General features: G+C 36.1%; 1 protein-coding gene across 1 annotated transcript in view; it reads left to right on the top strand.

Moving 5' to 3' along the window:
* The window catches only part of hao1 (hydroxyacid oxidase (glycolate oxidase) 1), a 23,355-nt gene extending 1,698 nt beyond the window's left edge, over positions 1-21,657 (top strand). The window contains exons 2-8 of the mRNA XM_062036419.1: positions 6,226-6,377; positions 13,915-14,185; positions 14,254-14,426; positions 14,490-14,581; positions 17,336-17,494; positions 20,030-20,099; positions 20,185-21,657. Coding sequence (XP_061892403.1) covers positions 6,226-6,377; positions 13,915-14,185; positions 14,254-14,426; positions 14,490-14,581; positions 17,336-17,494; positions 20,030-20,099; positions 20,185-20,252 — 985 coding nt within the window. The 3' untranslated portion in view covers positions 20,253-21,657. The remainder of the gene's footprint in view (positions 1-6,225; positions 6,378-13,914; positions 14,186-14,253; positions 14,427-14,489; positions 14,582-17,335; positions 17,495-20,029; positions 20,100-20,184) is intronic.
* Positions 21,658-22,214: the final 557 nt, after the last annotated feature.

The following is a 22,214-nucleotide window of genomic DNA, read 5'->3' on the forward strand; positions in this document are numbered from 1 at the left end:
GGGTGTATGTGCCCATTGTCTTGGGTGTGATGATGTAATGTTCATAGACTGAGGCAGATCTGCATGCAAGCAAAAGTTCGACTCCAGGTGTCGTTGAGGAGGGAGGGAGGTCAAAAGCGTCCATCATTGGTGTCCTCGGGGGTGTTTTCAGAACAACTGTATGGCTCTTGACTGCAAGGCATACTTGGTCAACAGCCATACAGGTCACACTGAGGGTTGCCGTATAAACAACTTTAACACTGTTACAAATATGCGCCACACTGTCAACCCACACCAAACAAGAATGACAAACACATTTCGTGAGAACATCCGCACCGTAACACAACAGAACAAATATCGTATTTTTCGGAGTATTAGTCGCTCCGGAGTATAAGTCGCAGCGGCCGAAAATGCATAATAAAGAAGGAAAAAAACATATACAAGTCGCACTGGAGTATAAGTCGCATTTTTTGGGGGGGAATGTATTTGATAAAAGCCAACACCAAGAATAGACATTTGAAAGGCAATTTAAAATAAATAAAGAATAGTGAACAACAGGCTGAATAAGTGTACGTTATATGAGGCATAAATAACCAACTGAGAACGTGCCTGGTATGTTAACGTAACATATTATGGTAAGAGTCATTCAAATAACTATAACATATAGAACATGCTATACGCTTACCAAACAATCTGTCACTCCTAATCGCTAAATCCCATGAAATCTTATACGTCTAGTCTCTTACGTGAATGAGCTAAATAATATTATTTCATATTTTACGGTAATGTGTTAATAATTTCACACATAAGTCGCTCCTGAGTATAAGTCGCACCCCCGGCCAAACTATGAAAAAAACTGTGACTTATAGTCCGAAAAATATGGTACTCGAAACCCCTTGCAGCACTAACTCTTCCGGGACGCTACAATATACACCCCCGCTACCCCCTGCCCCCCCCTCCCCCACCTCAAAAACTGTTTTGGTTTTCGTCTGACTTTTGGGAAAAGATGACTAAAATGGACAGGTTCGTAGTTACAATCCATCAGATCTTTACAGCGGTTTGAGCGTGAACTAAATTACACTCTTTAGTTATGGAATACATTTATGCTTCTTTCCAACCATGCATGGCAGCATTGTGTGTCCGCACAGACTAATGAGCATGTTTTATTGGGGGGTTATGACACCTGATAAGGAGCGCGTGGACAGGATCAAACACGCGATAGTTTAATGTACTACTTACACTATACATGCAATACAGTGTCTTATCACTTTTCCATTAGTTAGACACACATAGATTTGTTATTAATATCCATGCAATCACATAAAACAAGGGTGTCAAAGTCACTTTCATTGAGGACCAGAGGGACGCTTTTTTAAAATTAATTGACATTATGCATGCAGGTAATAACCTGGGATTAATCACGATTAATCGAAATGCAAATGCATTTAATTATTAGATTCTTTTTTTATGTATAACTTGCTTTAAAATCATAAATAAAAGGTGACAAGCAGATACTTAACAATTAGTTCTTTCCTCACAAAAATAGTTTTGCAATACAGTATATAATATACGGAGCCCCTAAAGCAGTGGTTTTTAACCTGGGTTCGATCGAACCCTATGGGTTCGGTGAGTCGGCTTCAGGGGTTCGGCGGAGGTCAAGACACACCCGACTCATCGTGTAAATAAAAACGTCTCCCTATCGGCGTATTATGGATACCCCTAAACAATGTTCCCTCTAATTTTCCATCTGATTTGCAGGGGTGTAATTTGTTGTGGTTCATTTTGTGCACCAGTAAAAAAAACATAACTTTGTCTTGAATTTAAAAAAAAAAAACCTTTTATTTTTCACTAAAGAAGTGTTCGGTGAATGCTAGGGATGATGTTTGATAAGAAATTATCGAGTTCGAGCCTATTATCGAATCCTCTTATCGAACCGATTCCTTATCGATTCTCTTATCGAGTCCAGATAGGTTGTTGTATATGGAAAAAAACACACAATATTTGGTTTAACAAAAGCTCACTTTTATTATATAAGAAAAAAATAAAATCTAATAAATAAATAAATATTGACTGCTACCCCCCTAAAAAAATAAAATCAAAAAAATAAATATTGACTGTTGCTACCCAAAGTATATTAAGTGGGAGTTTTCAGAAAAACAAATATATACAGTAACACAAAAACAACCTGTCTCTGTGATCACTATAGGTGTATAAATAATAATATAGTGTTAAATAAAATCAGTCCCTTGGGCACAAAACTGAAAATAATACAGCTCTCCAAAAAGTGCACTTCTGCTGCTATTTGACATAACTGTTTGTTATGATGCTTTGACATTTTTGCACTTTATTTCTTTATTGAAAGAAAATTCTATGAAGAGAAAAGTTGTTTGCAAATGACTGAGCTACGTGACGTAAATTCTTGTGATGTCTCAAGGAGCATTTCTGGTCGGGATGGGATTCGTTCCGAGGGATTCGAATTAAGAACCAACTCTTTTTCTTTACTATGTGGTCTCGATAACGGGTACCGGTTCTCAAAAAGGGATTCGAGTCCGAGGACTCGTTTCATTTTCTTATCGAACAACCGGGAAAACCGGTTTCGAGTATCATCCCTAATGAATGCACATATGAAACTGCTGGGGTTCGGTACCTCCAACAAGGTTAAGAACCACTGCCCTAAAGGGACATGGGGGAAATGTTTTATTTGTATAATTTTAAGTTTTTTAGACATGTATATTGTGCGCACGAAAAAACTTTTTATAAAAGTTATTAAAAAATATATATATATCAATTAATTTTTAATTTTTTTTTAGACATGTATCTCGTGCGCACGAGAAAGTTTCTTTTGCGCATGAGATAGTTTCTCCTGCGCACGAGATACATGTCTTAAAAAAAAAAAAAAAAAAAGTAATTAAAAAAAAAAAAAAAGTTTTATAACTTTATAAAAAGTTTCTCGTGAGCACGAGATACATGTCTGAAAAATAAAAAATAAAATTGTTTTCCCCCCATGTCCCCCATGTTCCGTAGTTTTGCAATACAGTATATAATAATATAATTGGCATGATCAGATAATATTAAAGTTTAAGATATGATTTTGTTTGTCCAAATTGAAAGAACGGATGCATTTAGTAAAAAAAATAAATTTTAAAAAAAAGTATTTTATTGAATCCCATTACTATACATGCAATACAGTGTCGTATCACTTTTCCATTAGTTAGACACACATAGATTTGTTATTAATATCCATGCAATCACATAAAACAAGGGTGTCAAACTCATTTTCAGGGCCGCTTTTTTCAAATTAATTTACATTATGCCTGCAGGTAATAACCTGGGATTAATTACGATTAATCGAAATGCATATGCATTTGATTATTAGATTTTTTCTTAATGTATAACTTGCTTTAAAATCATAAATATAGGTGACAAGCAGATATTTATTAGTTTTTTCCTCACAAAAATAGTTTTGCAATACAGTATATAATAATATAATTGGCATGATCAGATCATATTTGTCATGTTCTGTGGTCTGGATTATGTTTTGTTATTTTTTGGACTCTTTTAGTTCCTGTTTGCGCTTCCTTGTTTGTTTTGTCACCATGGCGACTCATTAGTTTTCACCTGTCTCATATGTTGGGGACACGCACCTGTTCTAATGAGGAGACTACTATTTAAGCCTGACGTTGCCAGTTAGTCGGCCTGGCGACATTGTTCATTTCATGCTCTGTTACTACTTGTTTTCATGAGATAATATAGTTCATGCTGCTCGTTTCATGCCACAGTAAGTCTTGTTTGTTTATGTCCATAGTTCAGGCTAAGTGTTTACGTTTTTGTTTCCTTCGTTAAGTTGCGCCTTCGCCTTGTGCGCCTTTTTGTTTTGTACTTTGTTGAGTTTTTGAGAGAGATAAATAATGTTCCTACCTTCAAGCCTTGTCCTGTCTAGTCCGATCGCATCCCGGGAGAACAAATCTCGCAGTAAGCTGCGAAAAACTCCACGTTATGACAATATTAAAGTTTAAAATATGATTTTTTTTTTCTGTCCAAATTGAAAGAACATTTAGTAAAAAAAAGTATTTTATTGAATCCCATTACTATACATGCAATATAGTGTCTTATCACTTTTCCATTAGTTAGACACACATAGATTTGTTATTAATATCCATGCAATCACATAAAACATGGGTGTCAAAGTCATTTTCATTGAGGGCCACATTGCAGTAATGGCTGCTTTCAGAGGGCCGATTTTTAAAAATTAATTTACATTCTGCATGCAGGTAATAACCTGGGATTAATCACGATTAATCAAAATGCAAATGCCTTTCATTATTATATATATATATATATATATATATATATATATATATATATATATATATATATAATAAATAAATAAATAAATAAATAAAGGTGACAAGCAGATATTTAACAATTTGTTTTTTCCTCACAAAAATAGTTTTGTAATACAGTATATAATAGTATAATTGGCATGATCAGATAATATTCAAGTTTAAAATATGATATTTTTTTCTGTCAGAATTGAAAGAACGAATGCATTTAGTAAAAAATAAAATAAAAAAAAGTATTTTATTGAATCACATTTTTTCCAGGCTTTCGCAGGCCACATAGAATGGTAGGGATGATGTTTGATAAGAAATTATCGAGTTCGAGCCTATTATCGAATCCTCTTATCGAACCGATTCCTTATCGATTCTCTTATCGAGTCCAGATAGGTTGTTGTATATGGAAAAAAACACAATATTTGGTTTTACAAAAGCTCACTTTTATTATGTAAGAAAACAATTTAATCTAATAAATAAATAAATATTGACTGTTACCTCTCTAAAAAAATAAAATAAAATAAATAAATATTGACTGTTGTTACCCAAAGTATATTAAGTGGGATTTTTTTTTAAAACAATTATATACAGTAACACAAAAACAACCTGTCTCTGTGATCACTGTAGGTGTATAAATAATAATAGTGTTAAATAAAATCAGTCCCTTGGGCACAAAACTGGAAATAATACAGCTCTCTAAAAAGTGCACTTCTGCTGCTATTTGACATAACTGTTATGATGCTTTGACATTTTTGCACTTTATTTCTTTATTGAAAGAAAATTGTATGAAGAGAAGTTGTTTGCAAATGTGGTTACAATGCTAAAAAATGAAAAGTTAAAGCTAAAAAAAGAAATACACTTTATTGAGTTAACATTATTTCTTTATAGGGGGAAAGATGTTATGAGCTAGGGAATATAACAACTACACTACCCAGCATGCAACGGGAGTGACGAGCATGCGCGGTAGCCCCAAAAAGTGTTGTTGCATGTCGTCATCCGGCAGCTAAGAATGAGGTTATGAGCACGCTGTGAAAGTAAACGTCAAGAACTCAGCCAACACGCCTCATCTGCATTATTTATAATTAGACAGACAACACATGTACAGTGTGATTTTGTTTTGTATACAAGTAAAGAAAAACAAAAGTTAAAATAGGGAGATGTGTTGTATATATATGTATGTGCTGCGGTTGCTTTAAGAACGTTGCGACAGCTGCCGTAAAGGAGGTGCGTTGCTAGCCTGGTTGCTATGTTTCAGGTTGTGAGTGTTCATGTGTTTTTACCCTGCTCAAATCTCTCAGTAAAGTTATTCATTGGATTATACCTTTTGTTTTGAACTTTATTACACCTTGGAGCGCTTTTTCCCGTCCATTTTTTTCCTGCTTTCCCTATCTGCGCCTAATGACTGAGCTACGTGACGCCATTTCTTGTGATGTCACACGGAGCATTTCTGGTCGGGACAGGATTCGTTCCGAGGGATTTGAATAAAGAACCAACTCTTTTTCTTTACTATAGTGGTCTCGATAACGGGTACCGGTTCTCAAAAAGGGATTCGAGTCCGAGGACTCGGTTCATTTCTTATCAAACAACCGGGAAAACCGGTTTCGAGTATCATCCCTAAAGAATGGTGTGGCGGGCCACATAGAATGGTGTGGCGGGCCAGAACTGGGTGTTTTATTGCTAAATTCCTATTGTCCTTTAAAATGACTTAAACTGTGCTTTCTAAAAAAAAAAAAAAAAAAGCCTAATTGTGCACACTCTGCACGGTCAATAAAAAAAGGCACCGAGTTGAAAAACTTATTGGGGTGTTACCATTTAGTGGTCAATTGTACGAAATATGTACTGTACTGTGCAATCTACTAATAAAAGTTTCAATCAGTCAATCAATCAATCAAGGCAATCTGACCGTGTACAGGTGGCGCCTGATCCCCCGAGTGTTGAGGGACGTGTCCTCGGTGGACCTGAGTGTGTCCGTGCTGGGACACCAGCTCACCATGCCGCTTTGTGTGGCAGCCACCGCCATGCAGAGGATGGCTCACCCCCATGGAGAGACAGCTACTGCAAGAGGTATGGACACAAATGGTAACATCCCAGAACTGGCTGGTCATCGTTTCCATGGATACCTCACATCAGAATCAATTAGTATAGGAGGGGTAAAAATAGGACAAGTCTGGAGACGCTTTTCTTAAAGACGAAAGAATGTGAGTTATTGGTCAGTACAGCACAGAAAAAGGACAAAGGAAGACGTCAAATTTAATTAGCTTATTTCATGAATTATTGTGGCCATTGGGTGTGTAATTTTCTTTAAAATTACACACCCAATGGCCACAATAATTCATGAAGTTAAGCTAATTACGCATTAACTTAAATGATGCGGACACATTTGTTACTGAATACTTTCTAATACGCTTTACTGTATATCTACAAGTAATCTGAAATTATAATTATCTGATACTTGCTCTCATTAATAAATAAGGTGCTTTAGACCTCAATATTGTTCGATTAAAGACACTTTTGTTTTTAGTACAGGCTAAATAAGATATTGCGTTTGAATCGGTTAGAATTGAGAATTGATTCTCAATTCAAACGTCATCCCAAGGAGTGGAATCGATTTGAATCAATGAATGAAGTCTAAGTCGTAAGTCTATTCCAGATGGTTAATAATAAATAGGTACCGACCATTTGACTAAATTCATTTGCTCAAACTTTCCCAACATTACACACTACAAAATAATAAAAGTATGTATTAGGGATGTCCGATAATATCGGCAGTCCGATATATGCTTTAAAATATAATATCGGAAATTATCGGTATCGGTTTCAAAAAGTAAAATGTATGACTTTTTAAAACTCCGCTGTGTACACGGACGTAGGGAGAAGTACAGAGCGCCAATAAACCTTAAAGGCACTGCCTTTGCGTGCCGGCCCAGTCACACAATATCTACTGGCTTTTCACACACACAAGTGAATGCCAAGCATACTTGGTCAACAGCCATACAGGTCACACTGAGGGTAGCCGTATAAACAACTTTAACACTGTTACAAATATGCGCCACACTGTGAACCCACACCAAACAAGAATGACAAACACATTTCGGGAGAACATCCGCACCGTAACACAACAGAACAAATACCCAGAACCACTTGCAGCACTAACTCTTCCTGGACGCTACAATATACCCCCCCCCCCCGTTACCCTGAACCCCCACCACCTCAAACTCCCCCCACCTCAACCTCCTCATGATCTCTCAGGGAGAGCATGTCCCAAATTCCAAGCTGCTGTTTTGAGGCATGTTAAAAAAAAAAAAGCACTTTGAGACTTCAATAATAAATATGGCAGTGCCATGTTGGCACTTTTTTTTTTAGAGATGTCTGATAATATCGGCCTTCCGATATTATCGGCCGATAAATGCTTTAAAATGTAATATCGGAAATTATCGGTATCGTTTTTTTTAAAATCAGTATCGTTTTTGTTTTTTATTAAATCAACATAAAAACACAAGATACACTTACAATTAGTGCACCAACCCAAAAAACCTCCCTCCCCCATTCACACTCATTCACACAAAAGGGTTGTTTCTTTCTGTTATTAATATTCTGGTTCCTACATTATATATCAATATATATCAATACAGTCTGCAAGGGATACAGTCCGTAAGCACACATGATTGTGCGTGCTGCTGGTCCACTAATAGTACTAACCTTTAACAGTTAATTTTACTCATTTTCATTACATTACTAGTTTCTATATAACTGTTTTTATATCGTTTTACTTTCTTTTTTATTCAAGAAAATGTTTTTAATTTATTTACTATTTTATTTTATTAATTTTAAAAAAAATACCTTATCTTCACCATACCTGGTTGTCCAAATTAGGCATAATAATGTGTTAATTCCACAACTGTATATATCGGTATCGGTTGATATCGGTATCTGTAATTAAAGAGTTGGACAATATCGGAATATCGGCAAAAAGCCATTATCGGACATCCCTAATTTTTTTCCATAACTTGAGTTGATTTATTTTGGAAAACCTTGTTACATTGTTTAATGCATCCAGCGGGGCATCACAACAAAATTAGGCATAATAATGTGTTAATTCCACAACTGTATATATTGGTATCGGTAATTAAGAGTTGGACAATATCGGAATATTGGATATCGGCAAAAAAGCCATTATCGGACATCTTTTGTAAGTATGATTCCTGCTATCGTATCGGTTCAAAATCCATATCATCCAATAATCTAGGCACCAATATAGGTATCGTACCAGAAGTGAAAAAGTTTTATCGGGACACCACGAATATATGTGTCAAGTTATGTTTTGTTTGTTTGTTTGCTCCCCTAACTTGAAAAGGGTTTTGACTTTTTGACCAGGGATTACACTGGGACTTCACTCTTTGTTTTAATCCAATGATGAGACAAATCTCTGTTTCTCCTTTTATTTTGGACTTGATTGTCTCTTTTTTCCCATTAAATAATTGTAAGGTGTGGTGATGGGTCCGTCAACACCGATGCATCGGCGCATGCGTCGAGATCATAGAGCAAAACCCTGTGTCGGTGCGCATACCGCTTTTAGAAAGTCACGTGACCGATCATGAGCTGTTTCGGTCACGTGACCGATACGCGACCTGTGTCGCGCTGACGCCTCCTCTGTGCCCTGTGAGCGGGTCTTTTCTACAGCCGCAGAAATAATAACTAAGAAGAGAAATCGCCTAAAATTTAATACGTTGGAAAAACTGGGTTTTTTTAAATAAAAATGTGTTAAAAAATAATAATTTTAAATTCCCAGTCCACAAGCATCCTCATTCACAACACGTTCTCTTAGATTTCCATGTTATGATACATGTTCACATTATTTATTGACTGTATCTAAAAAAAGATACAAATATATTTTTATTTAAATGAAGATATGAAATAATCCTAAATGAAATACAATTACTTGGTTTATATTATTGTATATACTAGGTCATAAAATCAGTGTCAGTTGAGTCGGTCCATAGGTTTCCTGTAGGGATTTTTAATGTCCAGCAGATGTCAGTATTTAGTGACACAGTATCGACCATACTTGCCAACCTTGAGACCTCCGATTTCGGGAGATGGGTGGTGGGGGGCGTGGTTAAGAGGGGAGGAGTATATTTACAGTTAGAATTCACCAAGTCAAGTATTTCATATATATATATATATATATATATATATATATATATATATATATATATATATATATATATATATATATATATATATATATATATATATATATATATATATACACACACATCCTGAAAATATGCAAACAAGACTGTTTAGATAATTGATACTTCAAACTTGCATAAATAAATCTTAATATAACATAACTTGGCTTCTGAGAGCTTCAAAATGTAATAATAATGAATAAAATGCTAAAGTTGTTGATAAACAAGCAATTATTTTAATAATTAAATATGATCATTTTAAATGAATTATTAGGATCATTTAAAATTAATTATTTCAAATATGTTTATTTTAATGTATAATTCTATGGCTGGATGTAATAAGGAGTCAGAAAAAATACAAATAAAAACAGTTAATTTTGATGTTTTTAGCAAAATATAGTAAAAATGTATTTAGTTTTTTTTTTTTTAATTAATAAATATTTATTTTTAGGGAAGATAAACATAATACAATTTATCTCTAGTCTGGATGATTTAGTTCTTGTCACCCTGTTGTCCTCCCGTCTCTTCCCCGAGGATAGCTCCATGAGCTGGGCAAACGCCTGGAGATACCCTACGTCAACAACACGGTCGGCGGCCCGTCGGTGCGCAGCTCGTACATCGCCGCCCTCTACTTCACCCTCAGCAGCCTGACCAGCGTCGGCTTTGGCAACGTGTGCGCCAACACGGACGCCGCGAAGATCTTCTCCATCCGCACCATGCTCATCGGCGGTATGCCGGACGCCTCGTATGGAATAACGTGATTGGGCAGTCACGCTGTTTATATTGTGGGAAAGCGGACGTGAAAAAAGGCTGTCCTCACTCAGGTCCGCATGGAGCTGGAGGGGGCGTGGCCTCCAGCTCCGGCTGAAAATCGTGAGAATATTTGTCCCAGGAGGTTTTCGGGAGAGGCACTGAATTTCGGGAGTCTCCTGGAAAATTTGGGAGGGTTGGCAAGTATGGTATCGACACAGTATCAATACAGTTTTGCAATGTGTCGAAACGCTACATGACGCCTCTTCAACCCATCAATAGTAAGGTGGAAAAGGTGGACAAATACAAAAGCAATTAGGGACCAATATAAACAAATGACAATAAACCATTTTTTAAAGTAAAAGTGTTTCCAAAAGTACATATAGTGACCCTTAACAGCTTGGATTTGGCTAGTGATGGGTCCGGCAACACCGATGCATCGGCGCATGCATCGAGCTCATAGAGCAACACCCTGTGTCGGTGCGCGTACCGCTTTTAGAAAGTCACGTGACCGACCATGCGCTGTTTCGGTCACGTGACCGATATGCGAACTGTGTCGCCCTGTGAGCGGGTCTTTTCTACAGCCGGAGAAATAATAACTAAGAAGAGAAATCGTCTAAAATTCAATACGTTGGAAAAACTGGGTTTTTTTAATAAAAATGTGTAAAAAAAATAAATAAATAATAATTTAAAAAATCCCAGTCCACAAGCATCCTCATTCACAACACGTTCTCTTAGATTTCCATGTTATGATTAGAGATGATAAATGCTTTAAAATATAATATCGGAAATTATCGGTATTGGTTTTTTTATTATCGGTGTCGTTTATTTTTATTTTTTATTAAAATAATCATAAAAAACACAAGATACACTTACAATTAGTGCACCAACCCAAAAAAACTCCCACCCCCATTTAAACTAATTCACACAAAAGGGTTGTTTCTTTCTGTTATTAATATTCTGGTTCCTACATTATATATCAATATATATCAATACAGTCTGCAAGAGATACAGTCCGTAAGCACACATGATTGTGCGTGCTGCTGGTCCACTAATAGTACTAACCTTTAACAGTTAATTTTACTCATTTTCATTCATTGCTACTTTCTATGTAACTGTTTTTATATTGTTTTACTTTCTTTTTTATTCAAGAAAATGTTTTTAATTTATCTTATTTTATTTTATAATTTTTTTTAAAAAGGACCTTATCTTCACCAAACCTGGTTGTCCAAATTAGGCATAATAATGTGTTAATTCCACGACTGTATATATCGGTATCGGTAATTAAGAGTTGGACAATATCGGAATATCGGATATCGGCAAAAAGCCATTATCGGACAGCCCTAGTTAATGTTCACATTATTTATTGACTGTATCTAAAAAAGATACAAATATATTTTTATTTAAATGAAGATATGAAATAATCTTAAATGAAATATAATGACTTGGTTTATATTATTGTATATACGAGGTCATAAAATCAGTGTCAGTTGAGTCGGTCCATAGGTTGCCTGTAGGGATTTTTAATGTCCAGCAGATGTCAGTATTTAGTGACACAGTATCAATACAGTTTTGCAATGTGTCGAAACGCTTCATGATGCCTCATCAACCCATCACTAGATTTGGCATTTAAACATTTAACAACCACTTGGCAATTAAAATAAATTCAACATATCAAATCAAAACATCAAAATAATATAAATCATCTCACCGGCAGCCACCCTGGTCTCTGTATTTGGCAAATTCTCCGTTTGTTGGCCTGAAGTTTGAGCTGGGGCTGCAGACTTAAAAGGAGTGGATTTGACTGCTTCAGGTGAGAGCCTTCCTGATTGCTGATGGTCTTCAGCTGCTGTAATTCCAGTTCTGTCCTCTAGGGGGAAATGGGAGCCAAACTCACAATTGGACATGAGGCTGTCTTTGGCCTTGTGTAGAGTTTGCCAAAACAATTTGTGATAATGAAACCTTTACAAAACAGGTTACAAAAGCTCCACTTGGCTGCTGCTGCTGCTGACGTAAACAGTAAGGGTCGCCGACCTTTGACCTAGACCAGGGGTCGGCAACCCAAAATGTTGAAGGAGCCATATTGGACCAAAAATACAAAAACTAATCTGTCTGGAGCCGCAAAAAATTAAAAGCCAAATTACATACAGATAGTGAGATATAAATTGAATTAAGAGGACTTAAAGGAAACTAAATGAGCTCAAATATAGCTACAAATGAGGCACAATGATGCAATATGTACATATAGCTAGCCTAAATAGCATGTTAGCATCGATTAGCTTGCGGTCATGCACTCACCAAATATGCCCGATTAGCACTCCACACAAGTCAATAACATCAACAAAACTCACCTTTGTGCCTTCACGCACAACGTTAAAAGTTTGGTGGACAAAATGAGACGGAAAAAGAGGTGGCATAAAACACGTCCTAGAAAGTCGGAGAAAGTTGTACATGTAAAACTAGGGTGAGTTCAAGGACCGCCAAAATTAGTAGGACAAAACGGCGCTCGCCAAATACTCGAATCAGTGAAGCATGTTTAATATAAACAGTGTGATTTATAACAATTATGGAGGTTTGTGTCATGTTTGTCCTCCTACAGAAACCATATTAAAACCAAAAATATTGTTTTTCCCCTCATCTATTTCCATTTTTCATACATTTTTGAAAAAGCTCCAGAGAGCCACTAGGGCGGGTTGCCGACCCCCGACCTAGTCCTACAATTAGGGATGTCCGATAATGGCTTTTTTGCCGATATCCGATATTCCGATATTGTCCAACTCTTAATTACCGATACCGATATCAACCGATACCGATATATACAGTCGTGGAATTAACACATTATTATGCTTAATTTTGGATGCATTAAACAATGTACCAAGGTTTTCCAAAATAAATCAACTCAAGTTATGGAAAAAAAATGCCAACATGGCACTGCCATATTTATTATTGAAGTCACAAAGTACTTTTTTTTTTTTTAACATGCCTCAAAACAGCAGCTTGGAATTTGGGAGGAGGCTGAGGTGGGTGGGGTTGAGGTGTGGGTGGGTAGGGGGTAGCGGTGGGTGTATATTGTAGCGTCCCGGAAGAGTTAGTGCTGCAAGGGGTTCTGGGTATTTGTTCTGTTGTGTTTATGTTGTGTTACGGTGCGGATGTTCTCCCGAAATGTGCTTGTCATTCTTGTTTGGTGTGGGTTTACAGTGTGGCGCAAATTTGTAGCAGTGTTAAAGTTGTTTATACGGTCACCCTCAGTGTGACCTGTATGGCTGTTGACCAAGTATGCCTTGCATTCACTTGTGTGTATGAAAAGCCAGTAGATATTATGTGACTTTAAGGCTTATTGGCGCTCTGTACCTCTCCCTACGTCCGTGTACACAGCGGCATTTTAAAAAGTCATACATTTGACTTTTTGAAACCGATACCGATAATTTCCGATATTACATTTTAAAGCATTTATCGGCAGATATTATCGGACATCCCTACCTACAATCCAATGTGACAGTTTGCATCATTCATAAACATGATGGGAAGGAGACGAACATCTCCAAAATCCAAAGCACACCACATCATGGAAGGCCTCCAGAGTGTTGCCTGACGACGTGGTTGCTAGTAATGATGTCAGCAGTTACCATGGTGACAACGTGAGTCACATTGCCACGCAGCATGCCAAGCACTGGGCACGGGGATGATGGTGAGCTCGTGGGCCACCTCCACTATAGAGGAAGTGATGTCAGCGATGACGACCTCCCCTGGTGCCGGGGGCGTCCTGTGGCTGCAGCTCTACATCTACAAGGACCGCCAGCTCACGCTCTCGCTGGTCCGCCGGGCGGAGGAGGCGGGCTATAAGGCCATCTTTGTTACCGTGGATACGCCGTACTTGGGGAGGAGACTGGACGACATGCGGAACTGCTTTAAACTGCCCTCGCATCTGAGGTGAGACTTCAGAATGAGCAACTATTGCAAGGAGAGACCATACTCGAAATGTGTGTGTGTGTTTCCAGATTGTCCAACTTCTCCACAGACTCCTTGTCCTTCTCTGAGGGTGACTATGGTAGTGACAGTGGGTTGGCGGTGTACGTGGCAAAAGCCATAGATCCCACTCTCTGCTGGGATGACATTAACTGGCTGAAGAAACACACACGCCTGCCTGTGATTGTGAAAGGAATCGTCACTGGTACACACTCGCAATGAAGATGGATGTATAGGATGTGTGTGTTCATTGTATGTGTGTGTTAAGGGGAAGATGCCGCGCTCGCAGTGAAGCATGGCGTCGATGGCATCTTGGTGTCCAACCATGGTGCACGGCAACTGGATGGGGTTTCGGCCACGGTGCGTGTGTGCGTGTGTTTGTGTGTGTATTGTTCCGTCTTGTTAATACCTATGTTGGTATCAGGTGATTTCTCCTACCCTATCAGCATAGAAAGAGTATAACAATAATGTTCATGTAATGATGTTTATGTTCATATATATATATATATATATATATATATATATATATATATATATATATATATATATATATATATATATATATATATATAAATACATAATTGCATGTTACAACATATATGTATATGTTGTAACATGCAATACATATATGTACATATATATATATGTTGTAACGTGCAATTATTGTATGTATTTATATATATGTTTTTAAATATATATACAGTGGGGCAAAAAAGTATTTAGTCAGCCACCCATTGACAATCAATGGGTGGCTGACTAAATACTTTTTTGCCCCACTGTATATATATATATATATATATATATATATATATATATATATATATATATATATATATATATATATATATATATATATATATATATATATATATATATATATATATATATACACACTACCGTTCAAAAGTTTGGGGTCACATTGAAATGTCCTTATTTTTGAAGGAAAAGCACTGTACTTTTCAATGAAGATAACTTTAAACTAGTCTTAACTTTAAAGAAATACACTCTATACATTGCTAATGTGGTAAATGACTATTCTAGCTGCAAATGTCTGGTTTTTGGTGCAATATCTACATAGGTGTATAGAGGCCCATTTCCAGCAACTATCACTCCAGTGTTCTAATGGTACAATGTGTTTGCTCATTGGCTCAGAAGGCTAATTGATGATTAGAAAACCCTTGTGCAATCATGTTCACACATCTGGAAACAGTTTAGCTCGTTACAGAAGCTACAAAACTGACCTTCCTTTGAGCAGATTGAGTTTCTGGAGCATCACATTTGTGGGGTCAATTAAATTGTTCTTAGAAATTAAGGCTATTCCACAAAATTGTTTGGGTGACCCCAAACTTTTGAACGGTAGTATATATATATATATATATATATATTGAGGTCTAAAGCACCATACGTATTAATGAGAGCAAGTATCAGATCATTATAATTTCAGATTACTTATACATATAGAGCGTATTAGAAAGTATTCAGTAACAAATGTTTCCGCATCATTTAAATTAATGCGTAGCTTAACTTCATGAATTATTGTGGCCATTGGGTGTGTAATTTTAATTTTACAATTTATTTGATATATAAAGCGTATTAGAAAGTATTCAGTAACAAATGTGTCCGCATCATTTAAATTAACATATATGTATATATATATATATATATATATATATATATATATATATATATATATATATATATATATATATATATATATATATATATATATATATATACACGTTACAACATATATGTGTTTTTTTTTTATATGTATATATATATATATACATACATAATTGCACGTTACAACATATGTATATATGTTGTAACGAGCAATTATGTATGTAGTTATATATATTTTTTTAAATATATATATATATATATTTTTTTTATATATATAAATACATACATAATTGCACGTTACAACATATATATATATATATATGTGTGTGTTGTAACATATATGTATATATATATATATACATATATGTTGTAACATGTATTTATATATATAAAAAAAAATATATATGCATACTGTATGTTGTAACGTATATATATATATATACGTTGTAACGTGCAATTATGTATGTATATATATATATATATATATATATATATATATATATAAAATATATGTATCAAATTTAGGGGTTATAAATTACAAAAATGTACATTAAGAAAGTATTGAGTTACATATGACACAAATAGATTAATAAGTATACAGTAGATCCTCGCTATGAGCAAAGGGTTACAGTCCAAGAATGGTGAAAAAAAAAAAAGAGTAGGATCAAAAAAAAAAGTAAAAGTGACTTGTAATTACTGGATTAGATTTAGCTCCGGAACTCACAAATGAACTGTTATGTTTATTATGGGTTTTTAGAATTAAGTTATGGGCTATCTATCCATCTATCTATCTACACACACATACATACATACATACATACATACACACATACATACATACATACACACACACATATATATATATATATATATATATATATATATGTATATATATATATATATATATCCATCTATCTTCTTCCGCTTATACAAATTTGGGTCGTGGGGGCAGCAGCCTAAGCAGGGAAGCTCAAGCTTTCCTCTCCCCAGCTACTTCGTCCAGCTCTTCCCGAGGGATCCAGAAGCGTTCCCAGGTTAGCTGGGAAACTGGATCTTCCCTGTGGTCTCCTACCGGTCAGACGCGCCCTAAACACCTCCCTAGGGAGGCGTTGGGGGGCATTCTGACCAGATGCCCGAACCACCTCATCTGGCTCCTTTTGATGTAGAGCAGTATATACATACAAAACACTTGTAAAATCAACTTAAATTGTACTTGCCTCGCCCCAAAACAGCACAATTTTTACATGTAACATGTCTTTTAAGAAGAAAAACTACGTTTTAGAAAATAAATATTGTATAAAAACAATACAATAGATTGTACTACAAACAACCACAGAAGTTTTATCTCAAAAAACTCTTATTTGTGGCACTCTTAAATTGAGGTACCACAGTGTATGAAAAAAACACCTACTTACCTATTATTGCCCTTTATTGTCCTCAATGCTGCTTATTTACTTGTACTGCTAATAACCTCTGTCAATGTGTGTGTAGCTGGATGTGTTGGAAGAGGTCGTGGGAGCAGTGCAAGGACGCTGCGACGTCTACCTGGATGGCGGAGTGAGGCGAGGGACAGATGTCATAAAAGCGCTCGCTTTGGGAGCAAAGGCGGTTTTCATCGGCCGGCCAGTGCTGTGGGGTCTCGCCTGTGAGGTAAGGAAAGAATAACTAAATAAGATATCCACAATCTATACTCTACTATACGGACAGGCTAACCTCCTCCAACCTCCGAGGACAAAGCTACGAACAATGGGAGACCGGGCTTTCTGCTCCCAGTCTGTGGAATACTCTCCCTGACCACCTGAGGGCACAACAGACTGTGGATGCTTTAAAAAAAAGGCTTAAAAACCCTTCTTTTTAAAAAATCATTTTTTTTTAGATATATGCATACTAGTTTTAGCTATTTGGCTGTTCTAGTTTTTATTTTTATTTATTTTTTAATATCTTTTTATTTTTTTTAATACACTGTAGCACTTTGAGGTTGTTTACTCAATGTAAAGTGCTTTTTACAAATAAAATCTATTATTATTATTATTATTACTATCAACACTCTTATTATTTCACCATTAGAAAATGGTAATATAGAACTATCAGTAAGTACTCAGACATGAAGAAAAGGTAGGATTAAATAAGCTCTGCTTCTTCCTATTACTTTTTGGATGATGAATTATGTTCATGTCAACAACGTTTGAAATAAACTAATCATTAGGAGAAAAGTGTATCAGTGCTCGCCACAGTGTTGTGCATATAGGCTCAAATATATACAGTATACACAGTGTACATATATACAAAGTAACGCGTTACTGTAACGCCGTTACTTTCGGCGGTAAATAGTAATCTAACGCGTTAGTTTTCATATTCAGTAACTCAGTTACCGTTACTACATGATGCGTTACTGCGTTATTTTACGTTATTTTTTATGTAGTATCGGCTAGAAACTGAGAAGATCTGAGTGTGTTTTATTGGAGCGCTGCAGAAGAGGCGACAAGGAAGAGGCACGCCGCGCGCTGTCTGTGTGTATGTGTGTGTGGGAGGGGGCGTGTCTGTGTTCACTAACAAGACATGGCGAGGCCCGAAGCCGAGTTTCTTAACATGGAGATATTCTCACTACTTTTCTTTTGTCGACCACAAAGAAAAGAACATTTTTGTTAAATGTAAGTTGTGTCTTGGATCAAAGATCCTATCCTAGCAATTCAAATCTGCTGAAACAGCTACAAAAGCAACATGCTTCGACGAAGCTAGTAAAGAGAGACACACTTCACCTCCTAAGCAACAGCGGATGGATTTTAACGAGGCACTGCGCACTGAAGATACACACACTCCGTCAATTCTCTCATATACTGTTGCTCTTTCATTCTAGACTTCTAGAGTGTTTGATTATCACATCACTCTAAATGTATAGACTATAACGTTCACAAACATAAAGAGGGATGCTAGTGGGCCAGGCCAATCTTTCCTTATCTCTAAACTAAAACTGGGGAAATGTGTAGAGTGTTCTGGGCTTCAGACATAATTTTATTTCAGAATTCCTTGAGAGAAAAACGCCTGGTTAGGCTTTGTGTATGTAGTGTGTGCCTTCCTTGGTTTACAGCTATGTGGTTATTATGCTATTTGTTACTTATGAATGTTATGTTGCAGCTATTTAAAATAGTTTTGTCAATTTGTTCTGGCCTGAAACAAATTGGCCCTTTGAAACATATCTTTGTCTTTGTGTGTTGTATGTAGAGCACATTGCTTAGCAGAGTTCAGTGATGCAAATGCATGTCAAGTTGATCAACATATTGTATTATTCTCCAGTGCAATAACAGTACTGAAATGAAGGCTAAAAGGGTATTAAAGGGGGCCTTAAAAAATATATATATATATATATACATATATAAGTAACTAAATAGTTACTTTTCACAGTAACGCATTACTTTTTGGTGCAAGTAACTGAGTTAGTAACTGAGTTACTTTTTAAATTAAGTAACTAGTAACTGTAACTAGTTACTGGTTTTCAGTAACTAACCCAACACTGAGTATACATGTAGGGATGGGTACCGAATTTGGTACTTTTATAGGTATCGACCGAATTCCGGCGGTACAACCGAGCACTGATTAACATAAACTCAAGCGGTACCATATCTTGATACCTTTGTTACATGTGACGGTTGCAGACTCGCTCGTGCATTTGGCAGGAAAACAGCCATTTTCATAAATTCTAAATGTGCTAGCTTGATTGGCATTAGCGATTTTACATGGCGATTTTAACACCTCCAAATTTGGTAATTAAAAACTACAACTAAGATGCACGTTACAATCAAATAGCTGGTGTATAATAAATACAATACTTACAGCGTAAAGACTTTGTACGGCACAACAAAATACACATTCATCGTAATGGCAAAGACTACTTCCTACCTGAAATGAGTGCATAATTACAAATGAGAATCAAAAGTGTAGAAAAGAAGATATAACATCTGGACAGCATAGTTGTTATTATCAACTCATTGTTAATTAATTTTTATAAAACAAATGAACATTTATTACTACATGAATACACGCAAAAGTACCAACAATAGATACCACTGATTCCCAGGTATAGGGCATTTATGCACTCATCCGTACACATATCAAATATTTATTTTCAAATGATGAGTGTCTGTAACGATCTGATTGGAACCTATTTCACATGTGTCCTGTGTGCAGGGTGAACAAGGAGTTATTCAGGTCCTGCAGCTTCTCAAAGACGAGCTGACACTAGCTATGGCCTTAGCGGGTACTCACAAGGCGAAACACACTTGCTGTATACATTTATAATACAATTATTGTGTACATTACTGACCATGTGTTTGCGTGCGCAGGTTGTAGGTCCTTATCGGAGGTGAGCAGGTCTCTGGTCAGGAGAGCGGAGGTCACATCCAGAATGTAACATGGATCACCACACCGATAACTTCAAAGTGCCTCGAATTGCAACATTATTACATGTTATACAGTTGTCATTATTCTCTTGATCAAACATCATTAAACGTACCGTCTGAACTTCTTGACCTATGAGAACTCAGCTTTGAATCGGTCACTCGGCAGCATGGTGACCAAAAAAATGACAGTTTCAGATCTTACATTTGATTTAAGTGAATTGATCAAGTATAACAGGATAATCCATCTTACGCTTGATATTGTATATTTCCTCGGATAAACTAGACAGAGAAAAGGTGGACATTTGTACATTCAAAATAGCCGTTCAATTAATAAATCAAAACTAAACTACAGTAAAGCCTGATTATGTTGATGCCCCTCCGACTGGCTGACAATATAAGCAGTTTTTGACATAACCAAAATCAAACCTAGCCAATTTGTGGCTTTAGACAGAGACATCCTCTAATTGTGCATATTTTTATGTTTTCATTTGCCACACCAAGTTGGTTTTATGTCTTGAAGACATTGACAATAGGGACTGCCGGTATTATCGGCCGATAAATGCTTTAAACTATAACATCGGAAATTATCGGTATCGGTTTCAAAAAGTAAAATGTATTACTTTTTAAAACGCCGCTGTGTACACGGACATAAGGAGAAGTACAGAGCGCCAATAAACCTTGAAGGCACTGCCTTTGCGTGCTGGCCTAGTCACATAATATCTACAGCTTTTGACACGCTCACAAGTGAATGCAATGCATACTTGGTCAACAGCTATACAGGTCACACTGAGGGTGGCCGTATAAACAACTTTAACACTGTTTCAAATATGCGCCACACTGTGAACCCACACCAAACAAGAATGACAAACACATTTCGGGAGAACATCCGCACCGTAACACAACATAAACACAACAGAACAAATACCCAGAACCCCTTGCAGCAGGGGCGTCACTAGCTTTTAAGGACAGGGGGGGCTTAGCCCCCAGGAGATGCACAGGATGCGAGCAAACGTAGCGCACGAGCACAAAACTTCACAAACGGCTAACAAAGACTTAGAAATTATTCATTGTTATTATTATTATTTCAGTCTGTGTAGTTTCAATCTGTGTTCAGTACAACAACAAACATGGCTTTGCACAGTGACATTTTGTTTACAACATCAACAAGAAACAATGACTTGCATGATCCTTCAAGATACACTGAAACACAATGAAAGTCATGGCATTAGCCTCTATGTTATTCATTCACAACATAGAGGCTAATGCCACCACTTTAGCTCACAATACAATAATTGTTTGTTCCCAAATATTTTGAAGTTGCACAGATTACATTTTGGGCACATATGTGACTAAAATGGTTGTAAATTGTAAAATGGAAATATTACTTAATTACTTGAATTAAAATAATATCTGGATCGGGATAATTTGGCTTGTATATAATATATTTATATATATATATATATTATGGCAAGCCGTTAAGGAAATTAAATATATATGGATGTCTGAATAGAAATGAGAAACATTTATATATACTGTAAATAAGAAAGACTTAGTCTGCTGATCTGAAAAAGAGCCAAAGCTGTCAAAGAGCTGAGGGACCATCTTCAAAGTGCAATGCTGAAACAAATAATGCAAACAATAAAATATAACTTCCAGGGCTTGAGATTAATGTAGTCCCGTCGTCCCGGGGACGGTAAAAAAAAATGCACGGGACGAAATTAAATGCTCCCCGGGACGATGGCTTTTAACCATTTTTTTTCTTTTTCTTTTTATGTATTTATTCATTTTACATTTTATATTAAATTTCTTGGTTTTTCCACCCTCTGAAAATCCTATGAAATGTTTAACAAGCCATCCTATAATAATACAACAGCTATTAATGTAACAATACAATAAAACAAATATATTTAATGATGTTGTTTTCATTATTTTAACAATAGGCTAATGTATATTACTTTATATAGATTCTACAA

Source organism: Entelurus aequoreus, linkage group LG25, assembly GCF_033978785.1.
Source record: "Entelurus aequoreus isolate RoL-2023_Sb linkage group LG25, RoL_Eaeq_v1.1, whole genome shotgun sequence".
Taxonomy (NCBI): Eukaryota; Metazoa; Chordata; class Actinopteri; order Syngnathiformes; family Syngnathidae; genus Entelurus; species Entelurus aequoreus.